At 37.1% G+C, this 16434-nt stretch overlaps 1 protein-coding gene across 5 annotated transcripts; it reads right to left on the minus strand.

The window, feature by feature from the left end:
- Positions 1–497: 497 nt before the first annotated feature.
- LOC113725972 (mediator of RNA polymerase II transcription subunit 16-like) lies at positions 498–12686 on the minus strand. Of its 5 annotated transcripts, XM_072073473.1 has the most exons (17): positions 12027–12545; positions 10814–10882; positions 9996–10084; positions 9450–9562; positions 9173–9274; positions 8999–9083; positions 7836–8435; positions 6242–6860; positions 5987–6066; positions 5006–5088; positions 4634–4742; positions 4506–4552; positions 4251–4422; positions 3599–4119; positions 2848–3024; positions 2108–2485; positions 498–1520 (listed from the first exon to the last, which is right to left on the minus strand). In XM_072073473.1, exons 1-17 carry the CDS (start codon positions 12392–12394, stop codon positions 1374–1376), a joined length of 3759 nt encoding a protein of 1252 aa, XP_071929574.1. In that variant the 5' UTR covers positions 12395–12545; the 3' UTR covers positions 498–1373. The 5 variants fall into 5 exon arrangements, with proteins under 5 accessions (XP_071929574.1, XP_071929573.1, XP_071929575.1 ...); XM_072073472.1 differs by having other exon boundaries at positions 4506–4742; positions 12027–12686; XM_072073474.1 differs by having other exon boundaries at positions 4506–4742; positions 11815–12398.
- Positions 12687–16434: the final 3748 nt, after the last annotated feature.

Raw genomic sequence — 16434 nt, forward strand, 5'->3', positions numbered from 1 at the left:
TAAATCGACGTGGGAGAAAGGGGATGGAGAATTTGGTGAAAATGTAAGACCCATATGGGATGGAAGAAATTGACCTTAAACACCTTGAGCTGTACAATTTAGTAAATACACATATTGAACTTTACAAGAATGGCCTAAAATACCGAGAATTTAAATATTCCTCATCTTACATGATCAGGTGATTTTTATGGAGATGCATCTTTTAATTATCACACACACACACACACAGAGAAAACTTATTTGCATATCCTTTACCTTTTCTGCAAGAATATACGAGCAAAAATTTTTGAAATAAAAGTTAGAAAACTAAAATACTCATAAGTTCTAATTCAACATCATAATAATCCTAATAATAATAATACTAAGTGCACTTTTGATCTTAGAAAACTAAACGACAGCAGTATATGATGAATCAAGAAAATTAAGTACTAATCATTATCTGTTTTCGAAGAATAATAGTATAGACATAGAAATTAAATAGGTCTAGAGAAGATACATTTACTGCAACTTTACCGACTTAAAATTTAAGAAAAGAAGGCATTAAAGAAGTATAACGATGTACAATGGTACATTTCAAATAGCATTTCAGATACTATACATAATAAGGTCACCGGCTGGAAATGCCCCTCAAGTAAATGATAAAATGGCAGAAATACCAGAAAAAAACTATGAACTCTTCACAAGGCACCTTCCAAAGAATAGATGCGAATAGACAGCTGCATAAGCGAAAAATAGATGCGAAGGCCGAAGCCGCAGAACATCACAAGCTCCAGACCCTGCCATAACTTAGCACCACAGATCTTTGACAGGCTTCTCAGGGTAGTTACTGCCACCACAAACCAAGAAATCCTAGCCCTTTGTAACATTCTGTACAAGTAAATAGTGTCATCTTATCACCCCCCGGACATCCGAAAGGATTTGTCAGAAACTCAAGAAAAATTGTCTTCGATATCATCAGCGAGCAGCTCTTAGAATTAGTCATAAGGCGAACTCACAAACGACTAGGGCTCCACAGTTCTGAAATTCATCCTACTTGGAATCTATGCAAGTCTTTCGTTTCTAGAATACTCCATGGGTATATTGGGAAAGAGTGAACTTACTTCCCATCTGATTTGACCAATGAGTATTCCCCTCCAAATTCATTTCCTTTCCCGCAGGACGTGATAAACTTGGGAACTGTTCCCCAACAAGAAAAATTCCACTTTTTAAGCAGCAGTTGTATTATGCTGAGAATCCTACAACCAAATTAATGCACTTAAAACCACAATCCGTCAGCTGAGCTCCATGATAAAGCAATACAGGATGCAGATGGCCAAGCGTCACAACAACTCATCAAATCTGTACATAACTACGAGCAGGTTGCTTTGAAAGAGCTATACAACTCGGACCCATGTTCCACCACACATTGGGCAGCCATGTGCCCATCGGCTGATCCACCAAACTGCCCTCTCATTCTGATTACCAGTGGAGGTAGCACGTGGTAGATCAAAAGCTGATGTCTGCCGCAAGCATCTTATACACTGCATGATAACAATAGTCACTTCAGAATAAAAGAAAATATAATAATAACATTGAAATTTAGACCCAGTCTGAATACAGTTTTGAATTGATGGTTTGCTCTCATTTGTTTCCCGTATATTGGGTAGCGAGGCCTGGGTGGAATGGATTTTAAAGCTAAAATAACACAATATAGCAAGCTTTCCACCCCAAACAACTCGAACACCATAAATTAGGGGAAATTAATAAAGTCAATGATAACAAAGATTGAGAGTCAACTGTCTGAGATGATGACTGTACAAGCATTGCATCACAAAGAAAGCTCGTAACTGAATTTGTAACTATCACAAAATTAAACCACTGGACTGAGCAAATTAGACACTACATCAAATGTTTCATCAGTTTAACAGTTGAACTCTTGCTCAGAGGTGTAAAACTTTGTTTTAGTCATTATGTTTGGACTCTCTGGAAACATCTAAGACTACAGACTTAACAGTAAAATATTGATCTGAGGTTGCAAGGAAATCCCAAAAAAGGATGAAGTGACGTATAACTTTAGGAATGAAAGACATAGATGACAAAGAAAAAGTCCTACTAAATGTAGACAAACCTTGTACCAAACTCCTTCAAGTCCAGTTTTCCAAACAGCCGTTACAACATCCCTACGAGATCCCATTATACCAAGATACGCTCCAAGACCCACTGAAGTGTTTAACCCAAAAGCAGCATCCCTTTCAGACATCCTGCGCTTCCTTGGCCACAAGCCATGGGCTCCATAATAGACATCACAGTTTTCTGATGAGGTCCCATCATGTAAATCTGCTGAAGGGCTTAGCCTTACACTATCATTGACAGGACCAATATCCTCAGGATCAGACCATGGGCCACCAAACATGTTCTTCCGGTGCCATTCTTCAGCAGGAGGATGAAGTTCCAACTCACGCAGTAGCAAACCTGCAGCATCAGCACCTCTGGGACGTGGCATAAACTGCAAACAGCCGACAAAAACAATATGTGAGAGTACTTTAGATGTTTTTATTCCTGGAAATAGTTACATCAATGTTACATGACATGAGCTTAAATAACTAAGGTTTTTAGAAGTTTCTTGTATTTAAGATAATTATCAAATGAGGCAATTTTCTTGGATGTTCGCAACCACATTAGATATGGGCCATAAGGAACTGCCAAAGTTTCTTTGAAAAAAAAAGAGAGAGAGAGAGAGAGATGAAAAAATTTTCCATCTGCAGTAATGTGACAAGGCATTTATTTTATGAATGTTGGACAGTCAGCAAGAAGAATGAAAGCAGAATATAACAGCTTTCATCATTTTCAAAAACTGCTAAGAAATACCTGCATATGTGGACCAAGAGATGCCTCCACGACCTCTGGCAGAACAGTGTAGTTCCCATCAATGTAATGAAGCCGAACCTGAATGTTGCTACTCCCAACCTGAGAAACAGGTAATGGATGTGCTAGACCTGCTGTTCGCCTGCAGAGATCCATCAGTATGCGAAAAAGTACCCTCACCTGCAAGAGGCATCAAAATCAGTCCACACAGGGAAAGTAACAAATCTTTGCATTTCTTCACAGAGAAGATTAGGCCCTCCAAGATTACAGCTTTAGACATTCTTAACCCCCAAGTTATCTTTTGCATCTCACATTACTTCCATAAAGCCCAACAGTACATAACATACTCCAGAAGATACATGAAAACCACTTTAGAATCTTATCCCACATTCTGAATGAGCAAAAGAGGTGTATATGGTTAGAAAATTATGAGGCTGAAGTCAAAAAATGATCTTAGGACTAAATCAAGCAAACTCCAAGAGATGCCATCCAAGTAACAACTTAATTCCCCAACTTGCCTGTATTCATTACAAACAAATTCTTAATTTAACTTCTCCAAGGTTCAAATTAATAGTTCTACAAAAGATGTGAGGAGATGGTGTGTATCAACTTTAAGACAAAAGCAGGTCTGAAGCATACCACTCAACTAAGACTCCTCTATTTCTTAATCATAACAGAAACAAAACCAGGCAATAAATGGCAAGGCCAATTATAGGTCTTCATTTGTTTCAGTAAAAGAATTGAATGTCTTTACCTCCTCAAATGTATATCCTTGACCCGCATTGCCAGAACCCAGCCTTGACCGGCTGGATGGAACTTCTTCTGGTCCTTTTGCTGCTGCAGCCAACTGGCCAGCTCGTGGACCCTGTGCTTCTTCTCCTCTAATCATCGCTGACCCTGGTTTCGCAGGGACAGAGTTGGATTCTTCTACTCTGCCTGAATTATTAGGCTGAGGTTTTTGTGCAGCTGCATCAGCATTTCTTTGAGAACTGCCATACAAACGTGGTACTTGTGTTCGCCAAAACAAAAAGCAGAAAAGCAAAAGTTGACACAATCGGTGAAGGAAATGGCAGTCTCCAATAAGCCTAACAGCTGGTGTTCCTGGGAAAGTGCCTGTGTTTATACTTATAGGCATAAAACTTGAAGGGCCACTTATGGGATTTGGGGCTGAATTTGGTACTGTATCAGCAGTACTACTAATCTTTGCAATGGCTCCTTGAACCCAAGCTTGCATCTGGGTACTGCCAGTGGAACTAGCAGTGCCACCCTGAGCTCCTGGACATGGAAATTCAACATATGCAGATGGGATGCCTAAGATACTCATCCAACAGGTATCACATAAGGAAATATAATAGGAGAAACAAGAGGGAAAATTTTTTGGAACCGAAGAAGAAAAATTCTCTCACCCTGAGTCACAGTAGGAGAAGCAGAACTTTGGGTGGGACTAGTTACCATATTCCGGCTCCCTCCAGTGCCAGCAGTAACAGCATGACTTGCCAATGTACGGCAGAAACTAGCATAACGCCGCAACCGCGTGATGAAGTGGGATGCAAGATCAAGTACTGCATCCACATAAGCCTACATGGATATCGTTCAGGTGATTAGGGAAAAGCTTCGGGATAACCATACTGTCATTGAACTGCAAAATGTGTCATGCAAACCTGGATGATTGGGACGAGTGCTGGTTCAACAGCCATTGCCTCAGGATCTAAAACAGATAACGCCTCACCAGATGCATGCCACGGTTCAGATAGCAAAGCTGAAGGATTTACTAAAGCCGATTCAATACCTTTGCCAAGCATATCTAGCAACAACCTTGCTTGCATGTCAAGTACCATTGCCCTGACTTCTTGTGCATTTGTACCTTCTAGAAGCCTACATTTGATCCTGTCTAGACTCTGCATCAATCAAATCAGATTTACTTCAAAGATAGGGATCCTGGAAATTTAACATCACATTTCAAATTTAATAAATCATTTAAAGTGTGTTTCATGCATATGTAGAAAGATATGACTTTCTGGATATCATTAAAGACATTTAGGATTAAGTGATCATCTTTTGTCCAAAAAAGCATGCAAAGAGCACGTTACTGAAATACACAGAATAGGAAAATACTTTAGCTGAATATAACATGCACCAGTATCAAAATTATGAAACATACAGGTCCATATTGCTGTCGGTGGTGAGTGGAAGGAAGAGAGTGGAAATCAGCATCCAACACAGCAATAACACTGTTCAATGACACTGCAGCAGAGAAAAAAGTTATTACCAAAAGAGGCGCTAATAAATGGTACAGAGAACCAAGTTACAAAATCTAGAAAGAGAAACACAGAGAGACAAATGTTCATTGGCTCGAGCTCGAACAATGGCTTCCAGTCATCTCCATAATCTCTCTTTTGCTTTCCAGCTTTTAACATTTTCAAATAAGTGGTATATACTAGATCTCTCTGATCTTTGTTTGCCTAGACAAACTAATAAAATATCTTTACACAATACCAGTGCAATCTGAAACACCAAAAAAACAAAGGGAATCTCTCATTGTATGCTTGAAGTTTCATGGATCTTTCATCTGAAAATAACAAACCAAGCCCCCCCCCCCAAAAAAAAACCAAAAAAAATCATATCCTATCAATTTGAATACAAGGAAAGAAACACTTCCCTTCTACTAATTCCAATTTCCGCCACCTAAATAGCAACTCCTCATCTTTCATTTTAAGTTGTAGATAAGAGCATCTTAATAATACACCACCAAAGCATGTTAATCATACATCATCATGGGGGACCCGCTTGGCTCAATTTTTAACAATTTAAGGAAACATATAGAGTTAAATTACTGTATCAAGAGACCAACAATAAACAGGGTATCCTTATTTGATTCAACAAAATATAGCCAACATATAAGAACAGCAAGTCTGCAGTTCAAAAGAAAATAAAGCATCCAAATCAGTCTGTTTGCAATTCCCATCAGGATGTTACACCATGATCTGATGCAATACAATCTCAGCAATAAAATTTTGCATTAGAGACGCATAAAGTTTTGTCTTAGCTCATCTCTGTCAGTAGCCAAGTCTTCAAAATTTGCAAAGTTAGCTTTAAAACAGCATAAAGAATTCACATGCTAGGCATGCTGAAAAATTATTACCAATTCCATCCTCAGCTGCACTTTGAGTGCAGCCTACAGCATCCCACCAGTCAACCCCCACTAAAAGACTCCACCAAAATCTGCCAAGATAAGAGATGTCATGGCTTATTGATTAAGGATGAAACTATTCAGCAAAAAAATTCTAAGTTAACTCCCAAAGACACAGATGCAAGAGAAGAATAATATGAATCAATGATAATATCCACTAAACTAACAGTCTTATGATATGCAAAAAAAGTTGTTTATCCAATGTACCTCTCAGCAATTGCTCGTTCCCAGGTCACAGAGTTAGCTTTAAGTTGACTACTTGAAGTAGCAGGAGGAAGAACACGAATGATTTTCAACATGGTGCAATCCTTGCTTGTATCATGCCAGACAGAAGCTGAACAACAACTAGTAGAAGAGAAGGCAGGAGCAGCAATTGCAGCACCAACATCAATCTGGTACTTATCAACATGTGTAAAGCTTGCACCTGAGAAGACATTCACGCCACCTCGTAGAAAAGCTACCGCAATCTCACCACCATGAGAGGAATAAACAATACGAGCAAGTGTTCTAACATCACTTGGCAAATCAAAGTGGTCAAAACCGACTGTTTTTGTCACCTCAACACCAGGGTCAGATGAATTTCTTCCATCAGGAGAAGGCACAGCAGCAGCTGATTGAGGACTTCTGAAATCATTTGTTGCTGGAGTACACTTCATTCCTTTGTTCACCCAGACTGTCTGCTTTGGTGCCTCACCACCAAAAGTCGAAGAAGGATTTCCAAATATAGGATGGAGGACAACATTCTCAACGGTCGCCTCCCAACGTTGAACTCTCCATCCTGTGACCGAGGGACCCTCATCTGGATCATATGGGGACATGTATTGCCCTGTTGCAATAAGAATAGATAATCAGTCAATGTCAGAAAATTTATAAATGAGCCAGGTCATCTTGTACATTCCATGACATGCTAAAAAGGAACCAAGAAAGTGTACAATCAGCCCCTGAATCTCTAATAGTTGCACTTAATGCCAGAAAAGTTAAAAATGGAACCAAGAATGTTACACAATGAACCCATACCTCTCTATAATTATATTTAAGATATTTTTCAAACAAAAAAAAAAAAAGCTTGTTTATATTATATTATCAACTCAATCATGTGATTCAGATGATGCAAATCCTGTAGATGTACTACATGATGCCAGCAGACTGAAATGCACCTACAAGTAAGCAACTACATGAACTATTAAGATTATTAATCCAAACACCAAAATTACACATAGAGTCCTGCTCTCTCTCTCTCTCTCTGTATAAAGCATATTTTAATGATTTCCCAAATATTCATTTCCAAGCAGGAGGCCAAGCAAAAAATCTGTTTATCAGATTGCAGATTGGTAACCAAAAACAAGCATGTGGGACCCTAAATGTAACAACCAGGAGAAAAACCAATCATGCTTAAATTGCATGCAAAAAATATTTGTCAATTGAACCTAAGCAGCGAAAGCGTATATCATAGCAGACAACCAAAAGTAGCTTAATCATGAGATGTTTAAAAGCACCAATCTCTAGGCAGTAGTGGTCATTTATAAGAGAAAAAACAATACAAACAACAATCACATGTTAAAATAAATGTATGAACCAAAAACATTCATCCTAAAAATGCTTGCAAAAATATCATTAATTGACCCACAATAGCAAAAGCAGATAGCATAGCAGCTATCTTAACCATGAGATGCTTCAAGGACATCCATTCTCAACAGTAGTGGACATACAAGAAAAATATTAGTATCCATAAAAAGTGCATTCTAACATGAGATATACTTGAGGGAAAAAGGACAATTTAAATAAGAATTAAGTTTAATACCTTCAACTATCACGACAGCTATTACAGAACCACCACGAGTTGGATCAAATGCGACAGCAGTGACACCAGAACCCCATGTGGTGGTAGCAGAAGCAGATTGCCCTGCAGCTTCAGGACTGACATATGCAGAAAAGTTTGAAACTGGTGAACAATGAAGTGTCACCATCTCATTATAGTCTTGCTCAGTGTATTTTCTTCCTTGCTTAGCTTCTAGCAGTAAATACTCCTGCCAACTGAACAGGTATGCAGCCAAGGGGGCAAAACCATCCCATGAAGGAGGATTCACTGATGGTGGAACACCATTACCTACACTAGCCTTTGGAGAAGCTTGAAATCCATTCCAAGGGCCAGCAGTCACCTCCCAAACAACAACAGTTGATGGGTTAACAATGGGAACACCTGCCACATGCATGGCTCCAGAATCTGTTATAATAGCATCAGCTGCCATAATGCCACTCGGCCCAGCTCCCAAGAGCCCTTTGCTTGTGCAAAACCACTTTGATGGTGTACCGCTTTGAGTGGGCGGCCACTGACTCCAATGGAGCTGAACAGATCCAGATGAGAAGACAGAGCACACACACAGGAAATTTGGCCAACCAGCTGTCATCAAAACCGAAAACATTGCATTCGGTTAAAGCATCTCACTGAGTTCTTAAAATCAAAGGAGTAGCCTAACAAAAAAGAAGAAATGGCAGCTTTAATGGTGAGCCAAATCATTGCTCCACATTAAGATGTTTGGGCTAATGATGTCAAAGACTCATCAACAACTATTGACCCTGTATTGCAAAGGAAAACCATTTGCAATCCCACAAGGGATTCAGTTTCGCTTGTGAGGAAATTATCTCCCATTCTCTCTATTGTTGGGCTTCCACCCCTCAATCAAAGAAATGGTTCACAGGCTGTTGGGGGCTTAACAGGTAATAGAGAAGTTTGGCGATTGAAGAAATGGCTACAACACTACATGCCGAGACAAGTTCATCCTTCCTGTTCAAACACCATAAACTTGTCCTTCCTCTTCAAACACCATATGTACAAACACAAACAACTTGACATGCATAGAAAAGGATAAGGGTTATTACGTTGTGATGCGCATAGCCACATATTAATAGACAAGTCTAAGACAGACCCACAGACAAGAACTGGCAAAAAGAGGAGTGACAAACCTGGAGCTTCTGGCTGCTGGGAAAGGAATTTTTCCTCAAAAGTTGACTTTCCTGAATTAGCAGATCTCGATGATAGCCACCTATACTAATTTCCGTAGCATACAAAATTAATGCAATAGAAAGAAACGAGCAAATACAATTTCAATTAGAATTAACAATATAAAAATAGCATACCGGAGAAACACCTGACAACCATTTTGTAGCTACTGCTATATCCTGACGCCACTCATATTCCAGATGCCAGCTGCTAGCATCTCTTACTATACAGGCTGGACCCTGAGGAACCAAACCAGATGTGAAGTGGATGAGAACATGAGGCATTTGGGAATTAACAAAATTAAAACGAGAATGTAATGACATACCACAGAGATGCAAATGAAAGCAGGCAGATAGTGGCAAATTAGAAGCCATGCAAGCAATAGATCTGTTGTGCTAAGAAATAATTTCTTACTTGAGAAGGTTGGGTCCAGATGGTTATCCTCCCATGGAAATTCGCTATGAGCAAAGCTCGAGGGCAGGATGTAGGAGACCATTCCATAAACTGAACCAAGTCTCGAGGAGAATCTGCAGATATCTCCAAAGAAACAAGTTGATTTCTAAGCATTTATTTTTTGGTGTGAAAATAGTATTAGTAACATATCTAATAATAGCAAAAGGATCACATACAATGAAAAGAAATGTAATACTTCTACCATCAAACACAGCCTAAAAACCACACAGATCAAAGATTTCCTTTAGATCCAAAAGGATATAAAAAGATCAGTTTGTTCTAGATATTATGAGAACTGAAATGAGGAACAGCATTCAAAAATTAAAAACCAAATCAAACATCAAACATGCTAAAATTCTTCATCTCAACCCATATCCAGGGGTAGCATCAGACTGCATCCCAATATGCAAAGTGACCAAAGGTTGCACTACACAAAATAATCATTTGAAATGACAATGCCAAGTCCAATAAATAAGGTAAGTAATCTCAGCAAGTCATGTCTAGTACCTGCTACAACATTGAATACTGCACACTCAGTTGGTCGCTCTGGGATCACTATATGTATAGGAATCCAAAATGGAGGATTTGCGTTTGAACTACCAGAAAACAAAATAACAATTGAGTAAGATATAAATGATGCGGAAAAGATATTGATTATGACTACAAAACAAATCTCTAACAAATCCCCATCACCCCAAGATGGTTTTGCTAGTCTCTTCTTTTCTATCCCGTGCAAGCAATTCAACCCTTTTTACAATCTACACATGTAGCAAGGGAAAAAAAATTTTATTTGCAGTTGACTTGTTTGCCTAATGAATGGATAGCCTCTTCAAAATCTACTGTACAACTATGAGCAAATAAGGGCATCTCTGCAAGATTCCTCTCACAGAAAAATAGCAATAGCATCATATTACTAGAAGTAAAAGCTTTCAAACCTTTTCCAACACAGATTGAAAATCAAATTCTCTTCACACTGATTTTGGCTCATTTAATCTCATTAATCATTGAGCAAAGACTTTCATTTTTAATTTCATCAAATTGTTCACATATTTTACTCTTTTTTTCTTTTTTGCTGCCAGGAAGCCAGGAGCAGGATGGGTACATAATTTGTCATCCACTAAAAAAGGAAGCAGCATGAAAAACAAGAAAGCCAGTTGATTAACAATCTATATTTCTAACTGATGGTTTAAAACTCCATCTTCCCTTCCTTTTGAGGCAAGAAGAAGAATTGCATCCATATCCAAGTAAATATGTCTAATTAGAGAAGTTATTTAGAATCCAAAATAACATACAAAGACAAGAAATAATCACAAGAGCGTTCTAACCTTGGGATTCTGGCACAAGTTTCTGATGCACATGCTATTGCATTAAGCTTACCGCACCAAGCAACAGCGCTGGAAAGAAAACAATAGAAGTTAATAATCAAAAATAAGGTGAAGAAATTATCAGACAGCAACAAAACCACTAATAGTAAAAACTTAATCGTTGTTGACATTTAGTAAAAGGCAGAATGCCCTCCTCTCGTTTATTCTTTTTTCATAATGTGAATCGAAGTCTTTCTTTAGACACATAACCAGCTTCACAATGAGGAGTAAGTGTTCAATTAAAAATGTTTCACAAGATCATGCTGTTGGATCTAGGAACCAATAAATCCACAAAAAAGAAAAAGGAACCTAAAATTAATATTGCACTGGCTAATTAGGTTCTCTTGAGGAACCTGTCGGAAAGTTTCACTTTATTGCAGTTTTGGCTTCTACATTAAGATAAAGTTTAGATTTTTTAAAACAAAAAAATCTCTATAGAAAAAAGATTCAAATGGAATTCAATTGGATGATTATAAAAAATGCAATGGATGCCACCTATAGCATCAACCATCCAACTCCCCCCCCCCCCAAAAAAAAGAACAAAAAAATCTAAAAATTATCCATTTAGACCCATATAAGACAACCAATGCGAACCTTGGTAAACAAGCAAATAAACCTAATTGGCAACAATAATAGCAGAAAGTATAGCAAAAACATATCCTGATTAATTAGGCAGACATCCTGCATCACTCTGGAACAGTCTTTTATTAAGCTCTTCACTGATTGCCCTGCTACTTAGAAAAGCACTCGTTTGCTTAATTTTGAATTTGAAACACAAATCAACCAAATAGTTTTCCTTTCTAGTTCCAAAATCCAGCTTTGACAGTTATCAACTTGACATCTGAACCAATCCAGCCACTAGTAACCACGGTGGCAGATTAAAATAAAACAACGAGAAACTTCATAAAGAATCGAAGAAAGAGCATGACTTAGGTAATTGTGAAACCAGATTAAATCTTTACCATGCTAACCAAGTAGGCCAAATAGCCTAGATTTTGCCTTCTTAGGACCCCAAAATTCGACATTTTTATCAACCCGAAGAAGTATCACTTCCGCGCCTCAAAATTCCCCTCGAGCAACAATGTCCACCGAAGAAACAAAAGTACCAAACAATTTCCTCAAAATTCGCACGTATTTCGACTAAAGCTCACTAATTGAACATAACAACACTCACCTGAAATAACGACAAAGCTCGGGAACGCTCATTTTATGAAGCAAATTAGACCTCGGCTGCTTCAGCTTAATACAAAAAACAGTCGCCGGACTCACGTTATCCACGTCCATATGATCATCCGGGGGCCCTGCCACCGCAGCGGCCTCCTTCTCCGACACCGCCATGGGCTGCGGTTCTTCCTCTCCGGCTGTAATTTCAGGCTTCTCGGCGGGACCCTTGGAAGCTTCTACAGAAACCGAAGCAGAAATAATAGTAATAGCAGAAGACGAGGACTCCTCTTCTTCTTCTTCTTCTTCTTCTTCTTCAGGAGCAGGAGCAGCAGCAGCAGAGTCCTTGGAGGGATGTGGAGAAGGGTTTGAATCATTCATCTGAATAGAACCGAGAAAAGGCCCAAAAAGCCCCAATATATATATATATAGAAAGAGATATAGTAGAAGATAATTAAATTAATGGAATTGGGAGCAATGGACAGACAAGTGGAAGGAAAGTCGCAATTGAGGGCGACAGGAAGCACTGTGTGTGTGTTGTGCGTGTTTGTGTGAAAGAGGCTTTTGGGCGTAGGAAAGAGAGGGATGTGGAAAAGTGGGGTTAGGGTTTGAGAGTGAGTTGGAGCCAAGTGAGCAGATTCCAGGTGTTCAGGGGGCGGAGAAAAAAAGGGCACAGGGGCCAATTGCGGGAGAGAGGAGTACTTGTTCTGCTGTATTTTGTTTTCTCTCTTCTGGGCCAATATTTTCTTCTTCCTTTTTTTTTTGTCCCCATTTGTTGGAGGGCCCATGCTTAATTGCTTGGGAGATTATTTGGGATAATTTTGTGAAAATAAATAATATAATATTTTTTTTAATGTGACGTGTATAAGATAAAAAGATAATTAAAAAATATATTGATAATGTAAGTAAGTTCGTGCATGTAAATAACATTAAATAATATGCAATCCAGACAATCTTTTTTTGTTGGAAAACAGTTGAATGGCCGACTAATTGTGGCACATTATTGTATTCTTGTTCATTAGTGCTTTAAGAAAAAAAAAAAGAATTGGATCCAATGATTAGTTTATGATTAAAATCGTAATGAAGTGTCTGTCATGGAAGGTAGATAAAGCTATTTTCCTCTAAAAAAATTTACTTTTTCGGTAACATATTTTTTAATCACTTTTTTATTTTAAATAGATCAAATTGTTACAATAAACTTTTCTGAAAAACCTCTAAAAAAAAATAGCAGTACAAATGAATAAATTTCTCCACATGGACAATAATAGTTGTCGGTGCCTACTCTGTATGTACCTGCAAATGTGCTCAAAATTCGGTTTAAGAGCAAATTACTATAGTACATTTTACTACAAAATCTCCGAAAAAATAGCAGTCCAAATGGATTAATTTCTCCACAGGGACAATATAATAATAATTGTCAGGACCTACTCTTCATGTACCAGCAAATGTGCTCAAAATTCAGTACTGTGTAAGAACAAAGCCCTTCACAATGTAAGAAGCTCTTTTCCGGGCGAAAGAAGGAACTTTCGGACGTTTGTACTAAAATTAACTTGCATGGGCATTTCAATTGACGTATCTTGTTAAACCTGTTACTAAGCCTTTTTTTTGTGGATCAAACACTCTGAAGGCACCCCGAACCACATCTCTCTGGACCAGTAATCAAGCCCAACTAAGCTTATTGACTAAAATGTTAGCCACGGGTGCCACCTAGCTTCAACTGAGCCCATCACTGATAATTCCTTAGGGCTATCAAAGGATCAGGGCTTGGCCCAAAGTCAACCCAGATCCAATCTGTTTTTTGGGTCACGGGCCAAGTTTGAGAATTCCAGGAGGCCGAATCTTCCAAATAGTAATAACAGTTGAGATCCAGGCACAAAATACACTACATCTTGAAATATCAATAATATAACAATTTAATAACAAATAATGCATAAGTATAAAAAATAAACGACACAAGATATACGTAGTTCAACTCCATCATTGAGCTTACGTCATAGTATGAAAGATAAACGACACATAAAATTTAACGTGCTCGATTTCATCATTGAGCTTACGTTGTAATTATTTATTATGAGAGAAAAACCCTATATAAGAATACAACTTGAATCCAATTTAAACCCTTGTATAATTTTTCATTTTTCAAGAACCTTTTTTTACCCCATATATAAGGATACATGTCACATTTATGTGTCATTTTATAGCATGCCAACCTCCACCCATTTATAAATTGCATCATTTGACTAACACCCAAGTAATAACTGCTAATTTCTAATTTCATCCTGAATAAAAAATAATTTCTAATTCTTAAACTCGTACAAATAGAAAATTCTTTGATTAAACAATTAGGAAATTAGTTACTTTTACGCATAATAAGAAATCTGTCTAAAAAAAAATTAAGTCAATTTCTTAGCAGTAACATGTTCACTTTTTCTATCTTGATTTGGGGACAATTCCCATCCAAGAATAACATAAGGTTAGAAGAAATTTAGAGTGAAATTGCAAATCAACTCACTCTGACTGACGAATGGTCACCCAATTGCACCTGCAACACATTAAATTTCCAAACGCATTATCACGAAATTCTTTGTCCAACTCCATCAAAGTTTTCTACGTTTTTCTTCTCGTGACTGCAAACATAGCCACGTCGATGCAAACCAGTTGGTGCCCTTTGTCATGTTAGTGGAATTGGACGCGATGCTCATTTTTCTTGTCGGTTTCTGTTGAACTTGAATCCTGGAGCCAAGCCAAAGCCAATAATCGTCATCAATCTAGATGATGCTATGACGGTATTGTTGGACTGCGTTCAATACTTTTGAAAAATGTAATTATGCAACACACCTCGTCATCCCTATTATAAACGAAGTTAAAAGGAATTATAAACGATAAATATTGAATTTAAAATTTCTCATTTAAAAAAAAAAAAAAAAAAAACCCATTAGAAACGCCAGCCTATTTCAAATCCTGGTTTTGACTTCCATAAGAATTCTAGGCATTTGTTGTGGTCAAAGGTTGATTTAACTTCCAAACTTCAAAGGTCAGTACTCATCCCTCTGACCTAAATCTATAGGCAAGTATCTGACCATTTTTCCTTTATAATAAATAGTATATTCAAACCAAACTTCATATCACCATCAGATAATTAAAAAAAAAAAAAAAACCCCACTAAATTCCTGTGTGAAAAAAAGGTAAAAGTCAAACGTAATGTCAAGAAAAAGGAATTAGTCAAAAAATGAAAGCCATATTATAAAACACATGAAAATACAAAAGAGAGGTCTGTTTAATTGAGGTTTTGCAGGGCAGCTAGAATTTGTCTTTCCATACGGTTTCGTTTCGTAAGATGGGAAGTAGTAATAGGCAAGTGCCCAAATGTGGTATTAACCTTTGTTTCACATTATGCTGAAGCTAATCACCTTTTGACTTTTCATCAAATTTGTGTCTAACAAATATTATATATTATAACAAACAGGTGAAAATTTTCAATGCAGCTGTTGTACCTAGGCTTATAAATCATACTGTAGAAGCCTACGAGATGTTTCCATTTAAGAATGAAGAGATACAACAAAAGGTGTCTTCACATTCGAGAATCAAAAGATATAATATAGTACTGTATAACTCAAAATTCGTTCAAGAACTCCACTAGGTCTCGTTTGGATTGTTATTGTTAGGAGTTTTTGTAAAAAAATATACTATAATGACTTGATACATATAAAATAAAAAAGTGATTGAAAAATATAGTAATGAAAAACGTAATTTTTTTTTGTTTTTTACAGAAAAATTATGATCCAAGTCTAGACTACATAACTCCATGTCGTATATAGGAAAATTTTGTAAGAATTTTAAAATTTGACACGACATGTGTACAACTCATCAACTTCAAAAAATAGTGGAGTACTTAATTCGAGTCTAAGCTCTCTCCCCGTGTTCTTTTTCTTGCTTAGAGTTCTCTTTTTTTTTTTTTTTTTTTTTAAAAAAAAATCTTTTTTTTTTATGTAGAACCTTAGGAGGAGGGAAGGTTGGTCTCATTCTAAGGTCAGAGCATATTATTGATGCACTAAATAATCATCCCCCCATTGACTTGGCATACATTTGCTAAAATTGAAATTTCAAATTTGAAATTTAAAGTATCAATTTATTAAATTATTAAATACAAAACTAATATATATATTTAAGTATATATCAAATTAAGTAATAAGTGAATGATTTATAACTTATTTTTGAAAATAAATTTTACAATCAATTAAATGACACCGAAATTAAGTATTTGAATTAATTATGTGATAATAAATTTTTCCTAAAAAATTTATTATCACATAATTAATTCAAATACTTAATTTCGGTGTCATTTAATTGATCGAGACTCGAATCTATTAAATTTAACAATTGAATTTATTTATCAAAAAGGCCTAAAGTGGTGCGGGCGC

Source organism: Coffea arabica, unplaced genomic scaffold, assembly GCF_036785885.1.
Source record: "Coffea arabica cultivar ET-39 unplaced genomic scaffold, Coffea Arabica ET-39 HiFi ptg000011l, whole genome shotgun sequence".
Lineage (NCBI taxonomy): Eukaryota > Viridiplantae > Streptophyta > Magnoliopsida > Gentianales > Rubiaceae > Coffea > Coffea arabica.

Excerpts from the sequence above, each read along its gene's own strand:
- LOC113725972 (XM_072073472.1), bottom strand. The coding sequence starts at position 12,394 with ATGAATGATTCAAACCCTTCTCCACATCCCTCCAAGGACTCTGCTGCT. Across the intron at positions 9,563-9,995 it reads AGTATTCAATGTTGTAGCAG|ATTCTCCTCGAGACTTGGTT; the intron begins GTACTAGACATG and ends AGATATCTGCAG. Across the intron at positions 3,025-3,598 it reads AAGGATATACATTTGAGGAG|GTGAGGGTACTTTTTCGCAT; the intron begins GTAAAGACATTC and ends TGCCTCTTGCAG.